General features: G+C 47.7%; 1 protein-coding gene across 2 annotated transcripts in view; it reads right to left on the reverse strand.

The window, feature by feature from the left end:
• The window catches only part of STK32B (serine/threonine kinase 32B), a 343330-nt gene that overhangs the window by 211183 nt on the left and 107757 nt on the right, over positions 1-24390 (reverse strand). For both annotated transcript variants that reach the window (XM_079920141.1, XM_079920140.1), the window contains exon 3: positions 15507-15658. In XM_079920141.1, coding sequence (XP_079776267.1) covers positions 15507-15658 — 152 coding nt within the window. The remainder of the gene's footprint in view (positions 1-15506; positions 15659-24390) is intronic.

Raw genomic sequence — 24390 nt, forward strand, 5'->3', positions numbered from 1 at the left:
AAAAAACAACACGTGTTCTACCATGAAACATAATAGTGAGATTTACTCCAGCTGGCATGAGGCACTGTTGATAAATTTAATAATATAATTAACCAGACTTCGAGATCAAAGAAACCAAACACCTAAGCATCTTGATGATTCTTCAAAAGGCATCTGATAAAATTCAAAGTCAACTCCAAAGATAAAAACACTCTCACGAAAACAAGAATTAAAGGATAACATCCACAAGGTTATCCATGCACTCAAACAAGGGAACTAGTTAAGAGGTAGAACTGTTGGAAAAGTAGAATATGTTGACTCATCATTCATTCATCAAGTATTCATTCATTTTACCCATATTTCTGGAGTGAATTCTTTGTGATCAAGTGCTGGTGGCCCAGAAATGATGCGTTCATTCTGGAGGAGGAAGTAAATAAACTACTAAACGAATTTAATTTAATTTCTGGTGGTGACATATGCTCTGAGGAAAATGATCCAGAGTATTGACAAACAGATAGAAGGGCTGCGGTCGTAAGAACCTTCCTGTCACACATGTCCCTCACTGCCTGCAGCAACTAAAGGGATGGCACAGAGTTCAGCCTGAAACCCATTGGTCCACCCACCACCTTGCCACATAGCAAAGTGAGACCAAGAGGATGCCAAATGATGAGAGACAGTCAGCCCCAGACAGTGGGTGACCTAGAGCTGGGAGCCTCCTCTCAGCTCCGCCCACAAACCCCGCCCTGCATCACCCCCACAGGCTGATGATGTGCTAAGGCCACAATCTCTGCTGGCCACAATTCTTACTTTTTTCTTCATTTGTTACCTGTCTGCCCCTGCAGGCAACTGAGCCTGTGAGTCCTCATTTGACATGGCTCCTGGTCCCAAGGGCCTGAGGGTAAGGGTCATTTCTCAAGCCCACCTGCTCATAGAAAGAAGCCAACTGAGGTCCTGGCAGATTGAGTCCCTGCTGCTTCTAAAGAGGTTTGAGTGGGGGTAAGGGGATTCATGTCTGCCATGGCGTCTACCATCACTGATCCAGGGCAGTGGAGCTATGTGCTTATCTGAACTCGGACTGATTCCTCACGACATTTTCATTGCCTACATTCCCCACATTAGTTCTTCCTTTTGTTTTCTCGCTTAGTGATATCTTATCTTGAATTTTAAAACATTTGTGTGAGTGGCTTTAAGTAATTTTGGAGCAAAACAATAGGGTAGAAAAGGAATAGAAAGAAAAATAGAGGGGGAAAAAGAAAGAGTAAGAGAACCCTGCAGAGTGGTACCTGGCTCACAGCAGGTCATCAGCACCCAGTATCATTGAGGATGTGGGCCGTGTATCGCAAGTGCTACCAATAAGATGATCCCAGGTGCCTTTGGTGTGGCACTGAATGCCACCAAATGCAGAGCAAAGGGCTGCTCACTCCAATTCCAATTGCATTTCCATCCTGATTATATCAAGGGGAAAGTCTGGGTTTGATGCCAGCCTCTCTTCAACACTCTCCTACTACCTGTCAATCTCCATTTCAAACAATGAAAAGACCTGATCTCAGGTTCACCATCTCGGCAGGCAACATTATTTAGTTAGAATCTAATGATACTATATATGTTTCATGGTATAAATTCTTAGTGTTGCTTTCTATTTAAGAAAACAGAGGATAGTTTTTTACTCATGGGGTAATACCAAGCTTTCAAGATCAAGTTAATCTAAATAAAAAAGTGAGCTGATATAAAAATGTTAAGTCCATAATATGCAGGTGGTTCTTAGGTACGAAGACGATGTACATATCATCATGAGGGACCACTATGGGGTCTCTCCAACCTCCTTCTCCAGGAAGTCACGGAATCAATTTATCACCTGGAAAGTGGATAATCACTTTTCAAGGTCATTTCAACTTTTTTTTTTTTTTTTTTTTGCTGGTTGAAATGTGCCTGGGGAATGTCAGGTTGCTAGCATTAGCAGGGCATGGAGGAAGGAGAGGTAGCAGCAAAAAAGGCTGGAGTAGACGTGAATCTTACAGAAATATATTTTACAAATGCCTCATTCCCCCACTTCAATGTGAGCCAACAGCCTTAGACCTACTGTAAAGAACACATTGGCGAATCAAAGGTACGTGCCCTGCCAATCAAAAAGAAAACGCACTTCTGTTATGAATTATGGAGAACATAATTAAAAATGAAAGAAATAAAAGGATCTTTGAGATCGAGAAGCATTTAAGTGCATTGTTCTGTTGCTGGGGCACATATGTTTGCATATTAAACTCAGCACGTTATGGGGCTAATTTATCATCCATGCAAAGCGTGTTCTCCTGTGCTAGAAGCCAGGGGCACAGACATGAAAAGGCATGGTCCCCGCCCCCAGGGACACACTGGGAGAACAGGTAGCTCCCCATTTCTTCCCAAACATCCCTCCCTTTTCTCTCCCATCCATTGAGAGACTACTATGTCCCAAGCCATGGATTGGGTGCAAACATCCAACAAATGGATTATCAAGTGCCCACCTGTGCCAGACGCTGTTTTAGGTACTGGAAACACAGCACATGAGATACACGGGACCCTGGCCTCAGGGAGCTCATATTTATTCTGAGAAAAGTCTGTAAAGTGATGAGCAAACACCAGAGGCAGAAAGGAGCAGGGTGACGTGACAGAGAAAGCCCGGGAGCTGGATGAAGCCAATGGTCCAGGACAGCCTCTTGTGAATGAATGAGCCATGACCCTCTTTCGAGATTCTCGGATGGAACAATCACAGGGCAGACTCTGAGAAGGACCACACGAGAGCACTAGCCGCGTGCTGCGTGGACCCAGAGGAGGGAGCAAGGATTTCTGCTCTGCACGGAGGTGCTGATCAGGGATGTCTCTGGAGGATAAGGGTTTCTGACTGTGGTGGCCTTTGTAGGTTTCCAGTTCAACGTGTCAACAATACAGCAAACACATTTGGCTTCTAAGTCCGTAAACATCCTGAAATCTCTTCTTGCACGTGTGTCGGGAACACAGCTCCTCCCGTCACCACCTTTTCTGGATATTTCTCCCAGTTTCACGCGTGACTGATAATGTGGCTGGAAATAAAAAACCCAGTGTCACCTGTGAAGAAGTCACCCCTGGGAGCCGTGGGTGGGTTCTTGCAGGGCAGGGGCCCCAGGTGAGGGCACCGACCCCTTGGAATACAGAAACGCAGCCAGAAGAGGGACTCACAGAGAAGCAACATGTCCACTTATGATTCCCGATGAGCATCTGCACCAGCTGGACGGCGGCCGAGGCTTCCACGGAGCGTGCGAGGCCGGGAAAGTGGTGGGAGATGCTCAGGCTTTGGAGTGAGACAGACGGGTTACAATCCTGACTCCCCAGCTTAATGGTCCGATGATGCTGGGGAAATGGCTCCACCTTACCAGATCTGTCTTTTCATCTACAGATCGAGCTAATGATGCTCACTGCACGCCCTCCCCTCTCCTTGCACAGGAAGAAGGCCCATGATCCACTGGGGGCAAGGGGCTGAGAGGTGGAAAGGAGTGAATGACGTCTAGTCTTGCAGAGGCAAAGTCTTACAGCAGAGAGGAGGGGTCAACACATGGTCAGGGTCACGTTCAGACAGGGCATCAGGAGTCATGGAGGACAGTGATGGTCCACAGAGCTCTCAGGGGTAGCCGGGAAGGCCCTGGGGACCAGGCTACCATGTCGCAGGAGACTGTGAGGCTGTGATGGTCCCCTGGGAGTTGTGCACGGCACAGGTATCCCTGGGGATCCAACAGCAGGAAGAGTGGCCCTCGAGGTCCCTTGTGATGGGTTTTCTAAGAAAATATCACCATTCTGGACTGAGGACCTTGCAAATCTGCACTCTGCCCTTCATGAGCAATGTGGTCTTCCACTGTCATTTCCCATCGCCTCTCAAACAGTTCTCAGGGCAAAAGCACAATGGCCATTTATCAATGAAGCACGCATTCCTGAGAGTCAACAATGACTCTATTATATTCTCTGTGCATCTCTACTGTCCAGACATAATTCCTGACTCCCGGGGCCCTGCGAGGCTCCTGGTTCTGTGGGAGCCGCATGCGGCTGGGGGAGCACGTTCAGGCATCCTTTCCTGTCCCCCGTGGTATCTGTCACTGGCCTGGGCACAGCAGTTACCCTGAGTGTGGAACAGAACTCTTTTCTTTAACCATGAATGTGCGGCCTCTAGTTTTACATGTTGAGATGTATTTTCATTAAGCCCGTAATTCTTTGGATTTGATCACACAGTCTGGGTCATTCTGCTCTGCTTCTCAGAGCTGGCTCTGCTTGGGCCCAGTTTTCAGCCCACAGGGCAGGCTGCAGTGGTCCAATCTCACACTCACAGAGCAGGAGAGACAATTCAGGCTACTGGCTGTCATAATGGTTAAGCAGCAAAAAGTCTTCCTTAAATGAAACCAAATGTAGAACATTACGAACCAGGAATGCAGAATGAGGCAGGACAGAGGCCTGATCCCTACACATTCAGCCCCATCAGCCCCAAGTAACCTCTAAGGAAGTTCCTGGGTCCCCCAGGGCTCCAGGGAAACCAGTGGAGAGAGTCTAAGGCCTCAGGCCACGGAGGAGAAAACTGTATCCAGAGAAGGAAGGTATCAAATTTCAAGTGAGTGGATAAGATCCCAATGGCAGGTCTCAGTTTTCCCTCTGAAATTCCCACACTATTTCCAAAAACTCTTATCGCATCAGCTTGAAAAATGGAGGTGGTGGAAAGTATAAGTTCTGGGTGAATCCCGGCTCTATCCTGTTAACTGTGGGGCCCTATACAATCAATCACTCAGCTTCTCTGAGCCTCAGTTTCCCCGTGTGTAATAACCCCTGCCATGGTGACTTGCTGTGAGCATTGGGTGCCGTGAAATCCCCAAGGTGCCACTTGGTCAGGGAGTCTCCCCGATGCCACAAAGGATGCCAAGTTTCCTCTTCCTCTACAATGTCAGTTTCCTGTGCACGTGCACTCCCTTCCCAGCACTTGCCAGAATCTCGAATTGTCCATGTTTTTATAAATTTATTGGATTTTTGCCTGTCTCCTGTCCAGACTGGAAAAGGGGCTGCTCCGCGCAGGTGAGGCCACGTCTATTTTGCTCTGCGCATATCACCAGCACTTAGGACCACGCCCAGCACGCGTAACAGGCGCTTACTAAACAGGCGCTGAATGAACGAACTCATGAACCCAAAGGCAGGAGGCGCTGGTGCAGAGCGCGCTGGTGCAGAGCGCTAGTCCAATGCACGGTCTGCTTATTCACAGCCCCGAACCCCTCTGAGCCTCAGTTGTCTCTCTGCAAGATGGAGAGGCACAGTGGCTCTTGACAAGGCCGTGGGAACAATGAATGGGATGACTCACGTGGAACCCCCAGCACAAGCCAGGTACCCAGCAAGTGCTTAATAAAGGTTCGCTATTAGAACTGCTTCCATCATTACCCGTCAGAATATAAAAGGTCACTTTCCTTCCTCAGCTTCACAGACTTACTCTGGATCAGAGGGAGGGGTGGAAACACCATTTGTTCAGATTAGCAAAATCATTTCTATTGGGTTTAGAAGACTAGAGGGTTTGATCTTGGTTTTGGTTTCCAGGTCAGTGTGGGTCGGTGGGAGTGAAGAACCAAGGTGGCTGCCATATATGGCTCCCTGAATATCACGTGTTGGGGAGGCAGGACATTTATTCATTCAATCCTTCATTCAGCAGGTACTCACTGAGCATCTCTTTGATGCCAAGACATGTTTCTGAGTGCTGGGAAGGAGCAGTGAAAATGCAGACGAGTCCGCCCTCCTGGAGCCCTTCCTTCGTGTGTGTGGTGGGGGTGTGTGTGTGTGTAGGAGACATAGAAAAATAAACAAGTTGAATAAGTAAAATGTATCACGTGTTATAGGATGAAAAGTACCATAGCATATAAAGCAAGGAAGAGGGTTAGTGGGTTAGGGGGGCTGCCAGCCAGGGTGGGGAGGAGCTTATGATTTTAAACTGGGTGGTCAGCGAAAGAGCTCAGATAGGAGGTAACATTTGAGAAAGATCTGCAGGAAGTGAAGGTGTGAGCCCTGCAGGTGTCTAGAGGAAGTGGTCCCAAGCAGAGGAAACACCGGTGCAAAGACCAGGAGTAGGGGTGGAAGCGAGGAGTGGGGATTGGGGGGGAGGCGTGCCCAGCTGTTGGAAGAACATGGGGAGCTGCCACGTGACTTTCAAAAACTTGAGGAACAAGGGTGCCACAGTCTCCAATTTAATTAAGCTCACTACAGAGGGTAAATGCTTCCTAAATGTATTACGTTCTAATGCAATTTTTGTATTGCTTTGGGATATGAACTTAGCATAAAATTGCTCCTCACTGAGCATCCCTCGTCTTTATCTGCAGTCCTTACATGTACAACCGCATTCACTGCCTTCCACTGGCAATTTCATGCATACAAACTGTGCATGGGATTTACAGGCTATTACCCATCCTTCAGTTTTTCTCAGAAGGAAGTATATTAATGTATATCTCGCTAACAAATTATCAATTCCATAGGGCTTTCATTCACTGGTCCTCATGTGATTTGGACTTCACAAAGTCCAAGGAAGGGAGGGAGGTATTATCCCCATTTTAAAGATGAGGAAACTGAGGCTTTCCAAGAATACCATCCTAGGAAGGGGAAGGACCATTTTTTGTCCGGTACCCAACTACTGTATTTCTTCTTTTTAATTCCTCTCAAGGTATCTCTTTCATTGCTTATTCATCTTAGGTTCATGAGGCTTATCCCCGGGCCTGGCTCCCAGAAGTTGGTTTAGGAAGAGCAAAAGCTTTGGTGTTAGATCTGGGTCTATCAGAGTTGTGCTGGAGCTGGCTCATACTGGCTCATGAGAACTGCTGAATTTTCAGAAATTTTATAAGCTGGTCAACATGCTGTTAGCTTGAAATCAACCATGTCTTAGTCTGTTTGTGCCGCTATAATAGGATACTATAGACTGGGCGGCTTATAAACAACAGAAATTCCTTTCTCACAATTCTGGAGGCTGGATCAAGGTGTGGACAGATTTGGTGTCTGGTGAGCCATCAGCCTTCTGGCTCACAGATGGTTGTCTTCTTGCTGTGTCCTCACATGGCAGAAGGGGAAGGAGTGAGGGAGCTCTCTGGGGCCTCTTGGAGGGGCACTAATCCCATTCATGAAGGCCCCACCCTCATGACCTAACCATCTCCCAAAGGCCCCCACTTCCAGATACCACGCCATTGAGGGGCTAGGGCTTCAACATACAAATTTGGGGAAGACACATACATTAAGTCTATAGCAGGCCATGATGGGACTATTTGCACCACGGAAATCAGCTGACTCTACAAATCGGGACTTGCTTTTTGTCCTCTTGGACAGCTGTTAAACATTTCCTGGTACATCGTTGCCTCTAATCCCAGTGCTGCCTCTTGTCAGCTACATAATCTTACACAAGTTATTTAACCCACCAGTCCTCTGCTTCCCCAACTGTACACTGGGGATAAGAACATCCATCTTGTAACAGATGCTTCTGAAGATTAACCAGGATAAAATAGGAAAAGAGCCACGTACCATAGGTGATCCATAAAGGATAGTGTTACCAATATTTTAGGCCTTGATGAAGTGTGGCAAGACTTTAATGATTCCCCAAGGACCAAGTAGAGTCTTTTTTTTTTTTTAAGATGTTGGGGGTAGGAGTTTATTAATTAATTAATTTATTTTTGCTGTGTTGCATCTTCGTTTCTGTGTGCGGGCTTTCTCTAGTTGTGGCAAGTGGGGGCCACTCTTCATCGCGGTGCGTGGGCCTCTCACTATGGCGGCCTCTCTTGTTGCGGAGCACAGGCTCCAGACGCACAGGCTCAGTAGTTGTGGCTCACGGGCCCAGTTGCTCCACGGCATGTGGGATCCTCCCAGACCAGGGCTCGAACCCGTGTCCCCTGCATTAGCAGGCAGATTCTCAACCACTGCGCCACCAGGGAAGCCCAGGAGAGTCTTAATTACAGAAAAACATGTGGGAAGCATGAGGAGCAGTCAGAGAAATGGGCACAAGAAGGTGCCATGTGGGGACAGAAGGTGGGGAATCAGAGGGCCCCAAAGACCACTGGTGGGTCCAAGTGAGTCCTGGCTTTCCCTCTGACCTTGGGCAAACTTCATGCCCTTCCTAATTGACTGCTGGATCGACCCCCTTCACCCACAGGAATTGTCTGATACACCAGGGCCCAACTCCACCCTCCTCGAGCCCTGGAGTTACACAGCATGACCTCTGGCTCCTCATGCATCCCTTTCCACGGTTCAGCGCTGACCCCCTGGATGTCAGAACGCAGCTGGGACATCTTGTAATCCACACTCACCCCCTTCAGAATAACAAACCTAAGAAATCTGCCATCTTGAAAGCACAAACTGAAGTTACCAGTGATGTTAACAAATCTTGGAATAGAAAAGGATGAGAAAAGGACCCTGGATGAGTCAGCATCACCTCTTGTGCCCTTTTATTAAGGGAGTTACCATGCTGATGGAGACTAAAGAAGATGATACTAATTGGAATTGGGAAAAAGCCCATGAGCATTTCCCATCTATGACCTCCAGGACATGGTGGACATTTGTAACCTCTATATTTTTTAAGTTACCCAGGACCCCAAAGGACAGTGACTACTTAAGATGGAAGGAAGAGAGCAGGGGAGCAGGGCCAACTGTTGGTTTAAGGTCTGTCCTCTCTCATCTGTAAGCTCTGTAAAGGAGAGTGACTGTCTCGCTCATTGTTCTATCACCGATGCCAACACAGGGTTTGGCATGTTGTAGGTCCTTAACAAACACTGAGTGAATTAATTTATTGAACATTGGATGCTAGGAATACAGAAGTGAATAAAGCATGGTCCCATTCCCCAAGTGGCTCACTGCTAATGGAAGAAACAGATGTACAGATGGATAAATGTGATTGAGCTGCTTGGTACTGCAACAGAGTGCAGATGAAAGCACTGCCAGTTGAGGCCTGGGTGGCAATCCTGAGGCAGCTCGATAGAGGAATTGGTGCCTGACCTATAGACTTTAAGAGGCAGTAGTCATAAGGATTCTCTTCTTCTCTGGATCCTTAAAAATTAAGACAGTGCCTGGTACCCAGTAAGAGTCCAATAAATATCTATTTAATGAATGAATACTTGTGGGGGCAGAAGTTCTCAAAGAGAACAAAGGGGAGACGGTGTTCCAGGCAGAAGGAACAGCATGTGCAAAGGCCCGGAGGGCTGATGACAGCAAGATGAATTACAGGTGCCACTAATCAGTTAGTATGACTGGGACAAAAATGCACCAAGATGGTAGCAGGGGTGGGTGTCAGGAGGAGAGACTGACATAATGTCAAGAGGCCAGGGCATGGAGAGACATCTATTCTGTGGGCTTTGGGGAGTCATCGCAGAATTCTAATCAGAGAGTGGGCTCGGATTTGCACTTTGGTAAGACTTGCCCTGTGCTATAGACTGTGCTTATGTCCCCTCCCCCAATTCATATGTTGAAACTCTAGTCTCCAGTGTGATGGAGATAGAGCTTTCGGGGTAATTAGGTCATGAGGGTGGAACCCTCATGATGGGATTAGTGCCCTTACAAGAAGAGGCAAGAGAGAGCTCTCTCTCTCTCTCTCCCCCAGGTGAAGGCACAGCAGGAAGACAGCCATCTCTACACCAGGAAAAGGGTATGCATCAGAACTTGACCATGTTGGCACCCTGATCTCAGACGTCTCAGCCTGCAGAACTGTGAGAAATAAATGTCTTTTAAGGCCCCCAGTCTATGGTAGTCTGTTACTGTGACCTGAGCTGACCAAGACACCCTGTGTGGGGAAAACTGGTGATGGCTGAGTGTTGAAATGCTGGTTGGGAGGTTGTAGCAATATTCAAGGCCAAAGATAATTAGTTCTATGGAAATGAAGCTGCTCAGTGACTGGCGATTATTTGTAAAGGGCTTCTATCCTTCATCAAAGGTCCCTGAGGGACCTTCTGTCTCTATCCTCCCCCCAACCTCCTTTCCTGCCCACTTGCTTCAGACAGATCAGCTTCACCTTTAAAAACCTTACACAGTTTTACTCTAATCAAAGGTCTCAATGCTTAAGAAAAACTAGCCACTAATTTAAGTGATTCTTTCTTGCCTGAGAGTGGCTCATGGAGACCTACGTCTTGACTCAGCCTTTCGCTACTCAGAGAAGGTTCCAGAAACACTTGCTATGAGAACAGTTTAAACTGATTTGCAGGTATCTGTTCTCATCCTATCCTGCTAGGTATCCGTCCTCACAGTTAATCCAGCCTCAAACAGGGCAGGGGAGGCGCTGTCTAATTATAAACAGAACATTTTAACAGTATAGTGAATATAGTCAATCTGGTAAGCAGAATTGGATTTTGAAAATACAGTCTGAAAACACAGTGAACTACCTACCCACCACAATGTAATCAGGATAAAAATCTAGTACCGAAATCTCAAGACTCATCTTCCAACAGTCAGCATGTCCTCATGTTCCCTGCTGGAAGAGAAGGAGAGAACTGGTCCAGCCAGCCCCAGACTAACCTGAAAGACGGGTGCTAATCATATCAACAGCAGTGGAGGTCCCTGACCCAGCGGTCACCTCATGCCTGGGACCATGTGGATGCTTGTTATGTATTCCCCCATTTGGTCCTTATAGCAACTCTATCATGTGGTCATCTTTTCATTTCCATTTTCCAAATAAGGAAACTGAGACACGGGGGGAGAATCAAATCACTCTCGAGCCCTCTGTATTAGTCTGCTCAGGTTGCCATAACAAAATACCACTGCCTGGGAGGCGGAAGCACTGGAGGTTAGTGTATTCTCACACAGTTCTGGAGACTGGAAGTCCAAGATCAGGGTCTGGGCATGGTCGTGTTCCAGTGAGGGTTCTCTTCCTGGTTTGCAGACAGCCACCTTCTTGCTATGTCCTCACATGGCAGAGACTCGCTCTCTCTCCATCTTCTTACAAGGCCACCATCCTTTCAGATTAGGGTTCCACCCTAATGACCGCGTATAACCTTAACAGCCACCTAAAGATCCTGTCTCCAGATATAGTCATATTGGGGGTTAGTCATACTGTGGGGCGGGAAGGGGGCGGGGAGGCAACACAGTTCCAGAGTAGCCGCTTTGCCTACAAGAGGCAGAGCTGTCATTAGAACCTGGGAGATCGGACCTCAGAGCCCGAGCGTTGAAACTCTCCCCGCCATCTCTCCCCTCCCCGCCATCTCTCCCCTCCCCGCCATCTCTCCCCTCCCCCCCTCTCCAGGGCTCCCGCTAGTGCACAGCCCTCTTCTCTGGGGTGTGATTTTTCATTGCCTTTTTCCTTTGCCCCAGTTGTCCTAAGCCCCAGAGAGCAAAACAGCTTTGCTTCAGAACAGGTGAAAATATTGCACTCGACAACTCCACCTGGATCGTCACGGGCTTGGGAGCACCCATCATTCGTTCTTCAGAGGGCAAATTGTCGTGAAAACTAATCAGTGCCCGGCCTTTGCCTTTGCCTTTGCCAGTTATAGAGCATGTCAGCAAAAGAGAAGAATGACAAGGGGCGTAGTCAGGCTTTCCAAGTCTGCGATAATTCACCCTCCGTGTAATGAGATGAAAAGCTGATGTATAATTAATTTAAAGCAGTGGTGTCCTTATGAACCTGACAAGCAATCCCACGCCATGCTCCCTCCTAGCAGGGTAAGGGAGGCAGCAAACAGAAGCCCAGCAGGAGGGGCTCCATGCAGGGAGGAAGGGGGTGTGGTGGGCTAAGCAGGGCAGGGTCAGGGCCTCCTCACAGCAGCCATGGCAGAAGGGTTGTGAATGTGGGCCATGATGCCAGACAGCCTGGGTTCAAGTCCCATCTCCTCCATTCATTAGTGGTGTGACTCAGTTACCCCATCTGTAAAATGGGGACAATAATAATAGGATGATAGCAGGAAACTAAAGAGGCCGTTAGGAGGATTAATAGCAGTTAAAGAAGACACTTATCAAGTACCTAATAAACGTTAGTGGTATTTGCCTACAAGAACTGGAAACCTCGGGGCACACTGGACGATCTTGAGTTTGAATCGCAATTCCGTTGATTCAGGTAAGATCATGAACTGCTTTGAGCCCTGCTTTACTTCTTTGACAAATGGGGCCCAAACCCCTTGTCCCACAGGGCTGTTATGAAGACTCCAGCACAAGGATAGAATGTCTGGGTGGCAGGTGCCAATCACGTGGTGGGCACAGTCACTACTGTTTTCTGGGAACAGCTCCCAACCTCCCTCTGCAGATTCCTAAGACTCAGGTGGGACCAACCTCCTGGCCCCTTCCCCACTGCTTTAGGAAGGAGCACATGACCAGGTCAATCACGCCCGTGACCTTCAGCCTCTGCTGTGGCTGTTCAGCTAGTAGAAGTAGGAAAACCATCAGTCAGCATGAGTCGTGGCTCTGAAACACAGCCAGCACAGGGGAAAGCAGGAGATAGAGACCGAAGTCAGCTAGAATTCTAGACTTTTTAGGTATAAAACCCAAGAAATTCCCTTTGGTGTTGAAGCAAGTTTAAGTTTCTGCCCCCTGAGCCACACAGTATGTAAAGTACTCAGTACTGCCCAGTGAATTAAGGACCCTCTCCTCTTCACTTATAGCTGGAAGGAGCATTCTCTCTCCCTCTCTCTCTCTCTCTCTCTCTCTCTCTCTCTCTCTCTCATCCATCTATTATCATATGTAGGTATACACATGCACACACACACATATACATAACCTCTTACAGTAAACAATATTTTCACTTACAGAAAATATACTGTCATATCTTTTCCTATCAGTTAACTCTCAAAACAGTGCTAGCAGTAAACAAGGTGTTATTTTCACCATTAGCAGGTGAAAAATTGAGGCCAAAGAGTTGGAGACTCCAAAGTCAAGCAGCAGGTTCTATCCTTTCTTGCTTATGATGGGAATCCAATGCCCTAAGAGGCCAACGTGCACAGGGAGCTTTCCCATTGACCCAGCGCTTACATGGAATTAAAGGGGGTCTGTCATTAATCTGTTGGCATCTTGGAGACCATGAACAGAGCATCGAAAAACGGTCCTAAAAAGGGAGGATGCCGACACATCCTCCCTCCTTCAACACACATCACAGTCCAGATGTACATCCCATGCCCTTACTCGGTCTAAGGAGTCTCCCCTGAAACAGTTCAAGCTCAGAGATCTTCATCTCAGCATTATTTACATTGGCAAGATAATTAGAAACAGCCCTAAATAACCTATATGACAGGTTAGCGGTTAGATGTCTTATTGAACTTCTCCACAGTGGAAGGTTATGTAGCCATTAGAAGTGATTTACAGAAAGTTTGTAGTAAGGAGATAATGCTCCTACTAGACAATTAATTTGAAAAAACAAAATCCAACATTGTTATGCATGGTTTTATATCAATGACAGTTACAGTCATATTGATATGAGAAAAGAAGTATAAAAAGAATTACACACCGAAATGTAATCTGGTGGTGGTAGGATTCTGGATAATTGTTGCCTTCTTATGTATGTCATTTTCTGTATTTTGCAATGAACCTATGTTGCTTTTCTGATTAGAAATGATGCAGCCACAGTGGAAAATAGTACAGAGATTCCTCAAAAAATTAAGACTATAAGTACCATATGAGCCAGCTGTCCCAATTCTGGGTATTTATCCAAAGAATACAAACACATTAATTTGAAAAGATATTTGCACTCCCATGCTCCTTGCAGTGCTATGTATGTATAATAGTGAAGATATGGTAAACACCTAAGTGCCCATCAACGGACAAATGGATAAAGAAGATGTGGTATATATATACAACTGATTACTATTCTGCCAGAAAAATATAGATGAAATTTTGCCATTTGAAACAACAGGGATAGAATTTGACGGTTATTATGCTAAGGTAAATATGTCAGATGGAGAAAGACAAATATTGTATGATTTTACTCATATGTGGAATATAAAAAGCAAACAAACAAAAAATAAAGGAACAAATCAGATCAATGAAAAACAAACACGTACATACATACTGAGAACAGAGGAGTGGTTACCGGAAGGAAAGGGATGGGCTGGGGGAAGGGGAGTGAAATGGGTAAAGGGAATCAACTGTATGGTGATGAACGGAAGCTTAATTTTTGGTGATGCGCACACTGTAGGGTATATGGAAGCAGAAATATAATGTTGTACACATGAAATTTATGTAATGTTATAAACCAAATGTCACCGCAATAAAAAATAAATTTAAAACATTTCCTCGTACCGCAATCAAAACATGAAGAGGTTTATTGCCCCCAAAAAACTGAAGTGTTTGGGTGGCTGGAGACATGACAAATGCACACTTGTTACCCAGATTCTAGTGTATGACACACAGTATGGCGTTTGCCCACAGAAATGCCCAAGTCTGAGGCATCTGCTGGGCAGACTTGGATTTTCTCAAACAGGACAACTGATGTCCCTCCTTGTCCTATCACCCAGTGTTCAGAGTGCTTCTATATATGAAGGGCAAGAGAAATAATTGGTGATATTAGGGATTCAGGCTAGGCTAGACTTTCCCATCAGAAAGGATGTTCTGAAGATCAAAAGATGCAGAATGCAACTGTCAGATTTTGTTTCCTAGAATAGCCTGTCCTCTCCCCTTCAACAAAATCCAGCTCAGGAAACATTGATAAAGTGTCCCTAACATGTCTGAGGCTGTATTAGACTCCCAGAAACAAAGAACCAGGAAACAGTCTTTGTTCTCAAGGAGCAAGTGATTTCTTAGTAAGCACAGATAAATAAACAATAATTTGGGTTCAAGGTGATGCAGGCTATGTTGGGTCAAGCACAGGTCAAGGCGGAGACATGAGGAGTGTTCACCCAGCCTGTGGGGCAGCGAAGCCTCCTCGTCTACATACCTCGAAAGCTGAACCAAAGGAATGCACGGCATTTGGTCAGAGGAAGCTGGGGAGACAGGAAGGCGGAAGTTTCAGGAAGAGGAGACTTCACATGCAAAGACACAGAGGCAGGGAAACAACCAGCAAAGGGGCAAATCTAGGACACAAATTAAAGCAGAGATGATAGCCAGGGGTGGGAGGGAGAGAAAGTTCCAGAACATGGCTCCTAGCGGGCCTCATCGGCCAGATTCAAAACCTGGAATTTAGCATGTCCACACCAGGCAGCCATCCTAAGTGGAGTAAAACGTCAGCTCCTCATGTTCATGGCAAGTCCTGCTTGCCACAAACACTGGGGGTGTAATTTTCTAAGAAAGTTAAATTCCCCTTAGAAGGCTCCATTTGGCATCCTCTTATCACATTCTACATGTGTTCTCGAACATACAGAAACCTTCTCTTCTAAACCGATTTCAATTCTGATTCACCAGGTAAGAGGACCGAATGAAAATTAAGCCTATGTTTAATGATTTCATCAGAAAATGTACTCTACCGATTAGTCATCAGAAAGTGTACCCAACGAAATATTCACAAGAATATCTGAACCCAGAAAATTTCATTTCTTTCTCTCTACAGTACAGAAGCTTCCTTCTAGCAGAGCCGGATTTGCATTTGGCTCCATAATGAGGATCTCACCGGAGCCCCGGATGGAATCACTCACCACAGATTGACCAAGAAAGGATGCTCCAGCCCCTGCATGATCTGGAGCTCCCGGAAGACGTTCCGGACTTCGTCCCTCTCGATGCACTTCTGCTTGTTCATGTACTTCATCGCGTACATTTTCTTAGTGTCTCGCTTCTGCACGATGCAGACCTGAGTGACAGCCAAAAGGGAGAACATTCAGGCCAACGTTTCAAAGGAACAAAAAGGCAGCCCCTCACGGCATCCCTACTCCTGGGTTCAAGTCTTGGTTCTGAAATCTTGCTAGTGGAGCAGTGCTGCACAACCTCTCCAATATTTGCAAAATGGAAGAGCTGGACCAGATTCACCTGTTGATCAGGTATTTACACTAAGAAAGTGCTGAAAAAGCAGCTGCACAAACAGGAGGGGGAAGAGGCAGCCCTGCACTCAAGGAGCTCATAGCCTGGGAGGAAAACAGACAGATGCACCAATATCTACGATGCTGAGATACACGTATCTGTGCCTCCCGTGGCCCCCGCCCTCCCCACTTCCGCTCACACCTCCATCGCCAGCCCCGCTTCTCTTTGACCGACGATCCTGTCTGCCAGCAGAGCCCACGTTGCTGTAACAGACTGGCGATGCCGAAGAGTGAAGGTCCACAGAAGCAACACTCGGCCCATGCAGGCAGCTGGGGCATCTGCACCCCAGACCCCTTGTCCATCCCACGGCTCCCGGAGTTTGAGAGTTTGCCCACAGGGCTAACTGGCTTGACGGCACACCCTTACCAGCAGCCTCCTGCCTTTCCTTCCCTGACTCATTTCCCAACTCACTACCTGTGCCTGCTTCCTCTCCAGGGCCCTTGGGGAGACCCAAACTAAGGCGCAGGGGCCCTGGGGGAGCAAAAGAGAAGTGGTGACAGCAATGGTGGCAGCTCCTGTACTGAGCACTCTACTTTGGGAGACTGAGCAAACTGTCTCCTTGATTATCTCACGTGATCCCCACCAGAACCTTGCGAATAAAGGCTCCACCTTCCCTTGAGCACGAGGAAGCTGCAGCCCCGTGTGCACTAGTTAACTTGTCCAGAGTTCAACAAGCCCCTCGGTGTCAGGACGGTGATTCAAACCCACAACAGTCTGATTTTTGAGTGACGTCCTTACTCACAAGGGGCAGCGCTGGGAGGGGGGACATGCTGTCAGAGAAGGCTCTCTCGAGGCACTAATGCCAGAGGGTGGGCATGAAAGGATGGAAAGATGGCAAAGGCAAACGAAGAGCCTTTTAGGGGAAAGGGAAGATATAAAGGAGAACATAGAGCCTTAGGACACCCGGCAAGGAGTATGGTGTGGCTGGAAAAAAGTAGCAGGGTGAACACGTCCTGTATTCCCAACATCCTGATGGGGAATCGTATTCATTTCCTTGGGCTGCCATAACAAAGTACCACAAACTGGGGGCTCAAAATAACAGAAATTTACCGTCTCACAGTTCTGAGCCAGAAGCTCCAAATTAAGGTGTTGCCAGGGCCACGTCCCCTCTGCAGGCTCTTGGGGAGGGTCCTTCTTTGCCTCTTCTCATTTCTGGGGGTTGTTATCAATCCTTGATGCCCCTTGCTAGCAGCCACATCACATGAATTTGGGGACAGATACTATTCAACCCCGTACAGTAAGTAGTTTTATTACCCTCCCTTGACAGATAAAGGAAGAGAAGCACAGAAAGGTTTTAGACCTTCCTCACGCCTCAGGACTCAAACCCAGGCTCCCTGCTTTCCCAGGACGCACCAATGATGCATCCTCCCTGGGAACAGGCCTGTGATAGAGAACACGAGGGATATGGTTACGGGCCTGGGAATTCGGTGTTTTCTCTGGGCGTCCCAAGTTGGTCTTCTATTGGAAATTGGACCCTTTTTGCTCCGATGTGCTATGAATCTGAGGCAGATACAAGACGGTAGGGAAAAGCCTGAATTCCAATTCCCACTCTGGTTCTTGCTGCCTTTCTGAGCTTCTGTCTCAGCATCTGTCTGAACAGAGTTATCAAAGCCCACCCTGCCCCACTGGGGTGAAACTAAATGAGACCAAGGAAGTGGGAGTGCCCGGCTGTGTCTGGGGGATGATAAATGTCACCCGAATCTCAATGCCTTAAGAAGCACATTTCATGAAATCTCCAAAAGAATGCTTTTCCAGGCAGTACGATTAGTGGCATGAGGTTGAAGGCCCAAGAACTTTACCAGTGAACTTGAAAATATAAAACCACAGAAGGCAAAGGTGTGCTGGACAAAAGCCCCTTGGGGCCCTGGTTCGCAGGAATCTGAAGAGAGACTTCCAGAGCCCTGAGACCCACGTCCGCAGGCAGACACACAGGGGGCAGATCGTTCCACTAATTAGGGTTTCTCATCTCTCTCACTCCTCATTTGCCTTCTCAGAAGAGATGTGGAGTAGACACGGTCTCTGCCAGGGCTGGGAGCCCTGAAATCCGGTTGGCTGCATCATCTTGAAAAGCTGAGTCTGGGCAATGCCCCCGTCAGAGGAAGACCCCTCCCAGCCCCAGCTCTTGTTGGTATGACTGACGAGGGGCAAAGGTGCTGAGAGATGGCTCTCACCTCCCGGGGCAGGGTAGGGGGGTGGGCGGGAAGGAGGAGGGTGACACTCATAGCAGCTCGGAGACAGCTCAGGAACTAGCAGAGACTCTTCAAAATAGGATTAGAATTCTGGCTTTCAAAGCAGAGCTCAGGATTTGAATAGGGTTTGGAGGTCTGACTTTGGGTACCAGATAAGGAAGAGAGGTTGGTACAGGACGTTGCCTGGAGCTTGAAGGCTTGGATTTACAAGTCAAAGAAGAGGTTGAGGCCTGGGGTCTTGGCCAGCTCCATGCTGATGAAAAGGTGTGGCTGGCAATCTGTACACCTTCTTTGGAGAAATGTCTATTTAGGTCTTCTGCCCATTTCTGGATTGGGCTGTTTGTTTTTTTGATATTGAGCTGCATGAGCTGCTTGTATATTTTGGAGATTAATCCTTTATCAGTTGCTTTGTTTGCAAATATTTTCTCCCATTCTGAGGGTTGTCTTTTCATCTCATTTATGGTTTCCATTCCTGTGCAAAAGCTTCGAAGTTTCATTAGGTCCCATTTGTTTATTTTGGTTTTTACTTCCATTTCTCTAGGAGGTGGGTCAAAAAGGATCTTGCTGTGATTTATGTCATAGAGTGTTTTGCCTATGTTTTCCTCTAAGAGTTAAAGGATGCTCAACATCATTAATCATTAGAGAAATGCAAATCAAAATCACAATGAGGTATCACCTCACACAGGTCAGAATGGCCATCATCAAAAAATCTACAAACAAGAAATGCTGGAGAGGGTGTGGAGAAAAGGAAACCCCCTTGCACTGTTGGTGGGAATGTAAATTGATACAGCCACTGTGGAGAACAGTATGGAGGTTCCTTAAAGAACTAAAAATAGAATTACCATACAACCCAGCAATCCCACTCCTGGGCATAAATCCTGAGAAAACCATAATTCAAAAAGACACATGTACCACAATGTTCATTGCAACACTATTTACAATAGCAAGGACATGGAAGCAACCTAAGTGTCTATCGACAGATGAGTGGATAAAGAAGATGTGGCACATATATACAATGGAATATTACTCAGCCATAAAAATAACGAAACTGAACTATTTGTAGTGAGGTGGATGGACCTACAGTCTGTCATACAGACTGAAGTAAGTAAGAAAGAGAAAAACAAATACCGTATGCTAACACATATCTATGGAATCTAAAAAAAAAAAAAGGTTCTGATGACCCTAGGGCCAGGACAGGAATAAAGACGCAGACGTAGAGAATGGACTTGAGGACACGGGTTGGGGGGGTGGGGGAAGGGTAAGCTGGGACGAAGTGAGAGAGTAGCATTGACATATATACACTACCACATGTAAAACAGATAGCTAGTGGGAAGCAGCTGCATAGCACCGGGAGATCAGCTCGGTGCTTTGTGACCACCTAGAGGGGTGGGATAGGGAGGGTGGGAGGGAGATGCAAGAGGGAGGGGATATGGGGATATATGTATGCATATGGCTGATTCACTTTGTTATACAGCAGAAACTAACACAACATTGTAAAGCAATTTTACTCCAATAAAGATGTTAAAAAACAAAACAACAAACAAAAGTAAAAAGACAAAAAATAAAAGAAAAGGTGTGGCTGGGATCCCTTAATTTCCTCCTCTATACACTGAGGGCTTGAATCTATTTTCTAAGGCGTCTTAGAAACACTCTATGTTTCTCAGGAACACAGAGCTGGACGCGGGGTCTGGAGAGCTGGGCTCTGCTCATGGCCCTCTTGCACGTATCCCTGGCTCCTCTGCCCTTGCTTCTTCACTGGCCAAGCAAGGCAGGTAGCAATGGCTGACTCAACCTGACCAGGGGACAGAGAGGCTAAAATGAAAAAAAGACCGAAGACAAGTCTAAGGCACTGAGTAGAGACAAAGGTCTGGTAGGAAGTCTCAGAGACACAGAAAGAGTTTGGGTTCTCGGGTCACTCTGAGCGGGGCTTATATTCCAGTTCTTTGCTGTGCAACCACCCTCTCTGAGCCTCAGTCTACTCATCAGTAAAATGGGGGTGGTTTGTTCTTACTCCAAGGGCTGTTGTGAGGACATGGGAGGGGATGCTGTGAAGGGCGTGCTGTGGTGCTGTCATGTTGGAGGTACCGAGTGGAGGTGAGTTTTCTTTACTTCCCATAGGGTTATGGACATTTAATGCTCCCGGGACAGAGGCCTCTCAGCAAATGCAGTTATTATTGTGATTACTGGTACTGTCATCACAACCATCATTAAGGACTTATCTGAAGGCAGGGCAGGGTGCTGGGAGGGAGGCATGCTTCCCAGGACACACGGTCCCATGGCTGGAGCTTGGGGTGACATTTCTTACTGGCTTGCCAGGGTGGCTGGAGCCAATCGCTTCACGTTGCAGACCCAAGGAAGCTGGGACAGGTGGGACCAGCCCTCAGGCTCTCTGTCAGGCAGGATGACTGTGGCACAGGGAATGCAATGCACAAAACCAAATAGGAGGGGACAGGCAGGCTGTAGTCCTGGTTGAACAGTTCTGACCCCCTCAGCTTGTGACGGAGACTTTATTTGGTTCAAGGGTCTTTGCAGATATAATTAAGGCTCTCAAGATGTGTCATCTAGGATTAGGGCGGGCCCCAAATCAACCAGTGTCTTTATAATAAGAGAAAAGAAGGCAGAGATTGGAGAGATGATGCATCTTTAAGGCAAGGAAGGCAAGGAAGGCCTAGGATAGCCGCAACCCCAGTAGCCAAGAGACAGGCCTGGGACAGATCCTTCCCAGAGCTTCCGGAACAGTGGAGAATAAACCTCTGCCGTTTTAAATCACCCCGTGTATTAAAGCAGCCACAGGAAACTAAGACAGTCTGTAAATGTCCATCATGGCCATCGACTTCTGGCTGACCAACTCGGCCAGGCACCTCTGTGATCCTTCCTGTGCAGTGCGTTTCATCTGAGCCCCGCAGGTCTACAGTCAGGTGTCCACAGAGCCCAGCAGAGCGTGTGGCCCACACAGGTGCCCAGGAAACATGGGCTGGTGGGGAGCTGAGCACTGCTGAGCCTGGGACCCAACCCTGAGCCCTGAGTGCATTAACTCCCCAATCAGCGCCCGGGACTCCACATTCCAGCCCGATCCCCTGGCCTGTGTCCTCTCCCCCTAAGTCCCTGTGACCAGAGTGACTGCTGGTACTTAGAGTTAGTGCTTGAGATTTCAGAGGCGGGAACATTTCGCCGTAATAGCTTCGTCACCAGCAGCGTCTCCTCGGCTCTGGTCTCTGCACATGTCCTTCTGCCCAGTGGGAACTTCCCCAAAATGAAAGACTTGAAGCCCTGCAGGGGCTTTCTTTCACCTTCAGGAAGTGTTCAAGGTCTATGTCTTGTCATTCAAAGTCCTCCGTGCCTCCGTCACCTCTGACAGGCAAGTGCGTGCTCACACCACACAGAGACATACGTACCACACACATACACATACATACACACACCACACACACATATATACACATACACACAAATACACACACATACACATACACACACCACACACGCACACATCCCCTTCATGCCAGCTACCTCACCCCCCTTAGAATTTCTTTAAAGAGTTTCTCCACCACCACTGCTTTCTCCCCTTCTCACTTCCTCCCTGGCCCATGACCCCCTCCCTCCCGCTCACCCACCAGCGCTGTCTCTGCTCATTCGTTACTTTCTGTAGGAGGCTCCCTTTTATTTCAGGGGGGCTGCCTCAACAGCCTTCCCAGTGGGCTCCCACAGCCCTATTTCTACTGGGCTGCTTCCTACACTGGATCTGCCCTGTTTACTGACTGACAGGCAGACCCCAGGCACCAGGAAGGCAGGAGCCATGCTGCCTGGTGCCCTATGGAAGCCCGAGCTTCCAGAGGCTCAGACATGTGAACTTGTCACCTTGGCCCCTGACCCCCAGCACGAGCATGTTCTGTTCCCTCTGCTTAGAATACCCTTCCTACAGGCCGTCCCCTGCCTCACCCCTTGCGGGCATCACCATCTCCTGACCTGAGGGCCACCCTGACCTCCAGGCCTGAGCGGGAGTCCACAGAGGCGCTGGAATTTCAGTTAAGACAAGGCCCACCAGGCCCTGTGTGCTCGAGGGAGGTGGGGTCCTCCATGCCTGGACTCACAGCAGGAGGGCCTGCCCGTCCTCCCAGCTCTGAAGCCCAAGGCGACCCCGTGACGGAGGGGATCTGCTAAAACTAAAGCAGCATCTCAGCCTCCTGGGCTCAGGACAGGTGTTCCAGAGGCAACGTCAGCCCTCCTCACCAACAGGCAGCTCTGCCCACATCCTGGGAGCCTTCAGAACAGAAGAGGCGGGTCCCCAGTGGCCCCAGGGCTCCTGAGCAGGTCAGCACATAGCGCTTTCCACTAGAAATCACAGGTAATGAGCCAAGGGATGAGCAATTTGGCCAAAGCCACCCAAGCTGCTGACAGGCAAACACCCAGTTAACGCTCCTCATTAGACTAATTCAATGAGGACGCCTGATGTTATCATTATTAATTACAATTTATTGGCACAGATAAATAAATGCTAGCGAGCATGGATTTCAGGCGATTTGCCGTGAGAATGGCACGTGTCAAGCACACTGTGCATCAGGAATTTGGGAACTGACCCCAATTCAGCAGAGAAGGGGTAGGGATGCGTGCTGAGAACCTCCATCACACCAGCACCTGGTGGTCCTCAGCCGGATCTTACCTTCAAAGCACTGATGGCCTCGGTTCTGTGGCACCCCCAGAGGTCTGCGAGGGTCCTGGGATGTTGTATTTTGTAAAAACTCCCTGGGGGGAGTCTGATAAGCAGGCTAGCTGAGAATCACTTCGCTGGATTCTTCAGGAAAGTCCTTGTCTGCCTGCATCTTCAGTGACCCTGATGGTCAGGACTGTAACCCTCACTTTTCAGCTCAGGCAAGCCAAGCTCTGGGGGGACAGGTCACCCAGAATCAGAGAAGCCAGAGCTGTGCTGGTAACCCAGAGCTGTGCTGGTGCAAAGGCTGGCTCTGCCCTTCCACGGACCAGCCTGGATGCCCTTTCTCACCTCAGTTGACCTTCTCTGTGCTGCCCACCCCACCCCCAGCTTGAGGACACTTAGCTGATGCTGTTGACTGATGCACAGCTATAGGGCGACATTAACGGACACTGGTTATGCTCACAGGAGCAAGATTCTGGGAAACAACCAATTTAGGGAAAAGCAAAAAAAAAAAAAAAAAATTAAGATTAAATAAGGTCACTAAAAAAGAGTGATCATGCTAGGTACTGCTGTTCAAATATCCTTATCTGACAAGAAGACTGTCTTTGGCAGACAATGATTGTTAACTACCCAAATGCATCCTCCCTCTTCTTCCTTTTGAATAGGACAATTTTCTTCAAGGAGGCAGTATGATCCATTAAATACTCATTTGCAGCCAGAAGTAGCCATAGTTCTTGCCAATGAAATATTAGTCTGCTATTGGCTTCTAAGAAAAGTCTTGCTTTCTGAATAAAAGGGAATAGCTACAGATGGTTCCACTTTTCTCCCCTTGGCCACTATTCTTCTCCTTTCTACCTTGAGCACATATGTAATGTCTGGAGCTGCAGCAGCCCCTTGTGACCATGAAGCTACGAAGGACTCAGAGTTACTGAACCTGTTATCATAGTGCCACCTACCTTCAGACTTCTTGTTATGTGAGAAAATAAACCCTCTTTGTTTAAGCCACTATAAGGCAGATTTTCTGTTTCTCACTCCTGAGAACATCTCCATCTGATACACAAACTATACGATGACGTTTCTGGCACAGAAAGTCCATGTGGGCTGTGACCAATGGTGGCCTCACTAGAGTGATCAAAAGTTAGCTTCAAGAAAAATACTCATTTGGATGAATATTTCACTCAATAAACATGTGTGAAATGCCTGTCATGGTCCTGGCATTATGCTAGCCATGAAGATATGACACTGCTCTAGGAACTCAAGGTTCAATGGGATAAACAAACAATACTCAAGAGTGAAAGACAAAGTCGCTCACTTCAGGTCACTGGGCCCTACATGGCGTGGCCCCAAGTCCCCTCTAATTCCATCTGTTACTCTCCTCCCTGCTCACTTCCCACCATGGCCCCTGTGCCATTCCTGTGTCTGCCATGCTCTTCCCCAGGTGTCCAGTCTTGGGTCCTCACCTCCTTCAGGCTCTACCTATGAATCACCTTATCCTATAAGCCATCCCTGTCCTCCATGTGTGAATGAGCTAATCCCTCCTCAGTCCCCATTCTCCCTCCCTGTTTCCTCCATCACCCTGGCCAAGTTCCATAACAGCACATGCTTCTTGGTTTGTTTGTTTTCCCTTTGTCTGTCTCGCCCACTGTGGTGTAAACCCCATAGAGA

Source organism: Stenella coeruleoalba (assembly GCF_951394435.1).
Source record: "Stenella coeruleoalba genome assembly, chromosome: 4".
NCBI classification, from domain to species: Eukaryota; Metazoa; Chordata; class Mammalia; order Artiodactyla; family Delphinidae; genus Stenella; species Stenella coeruleoalba.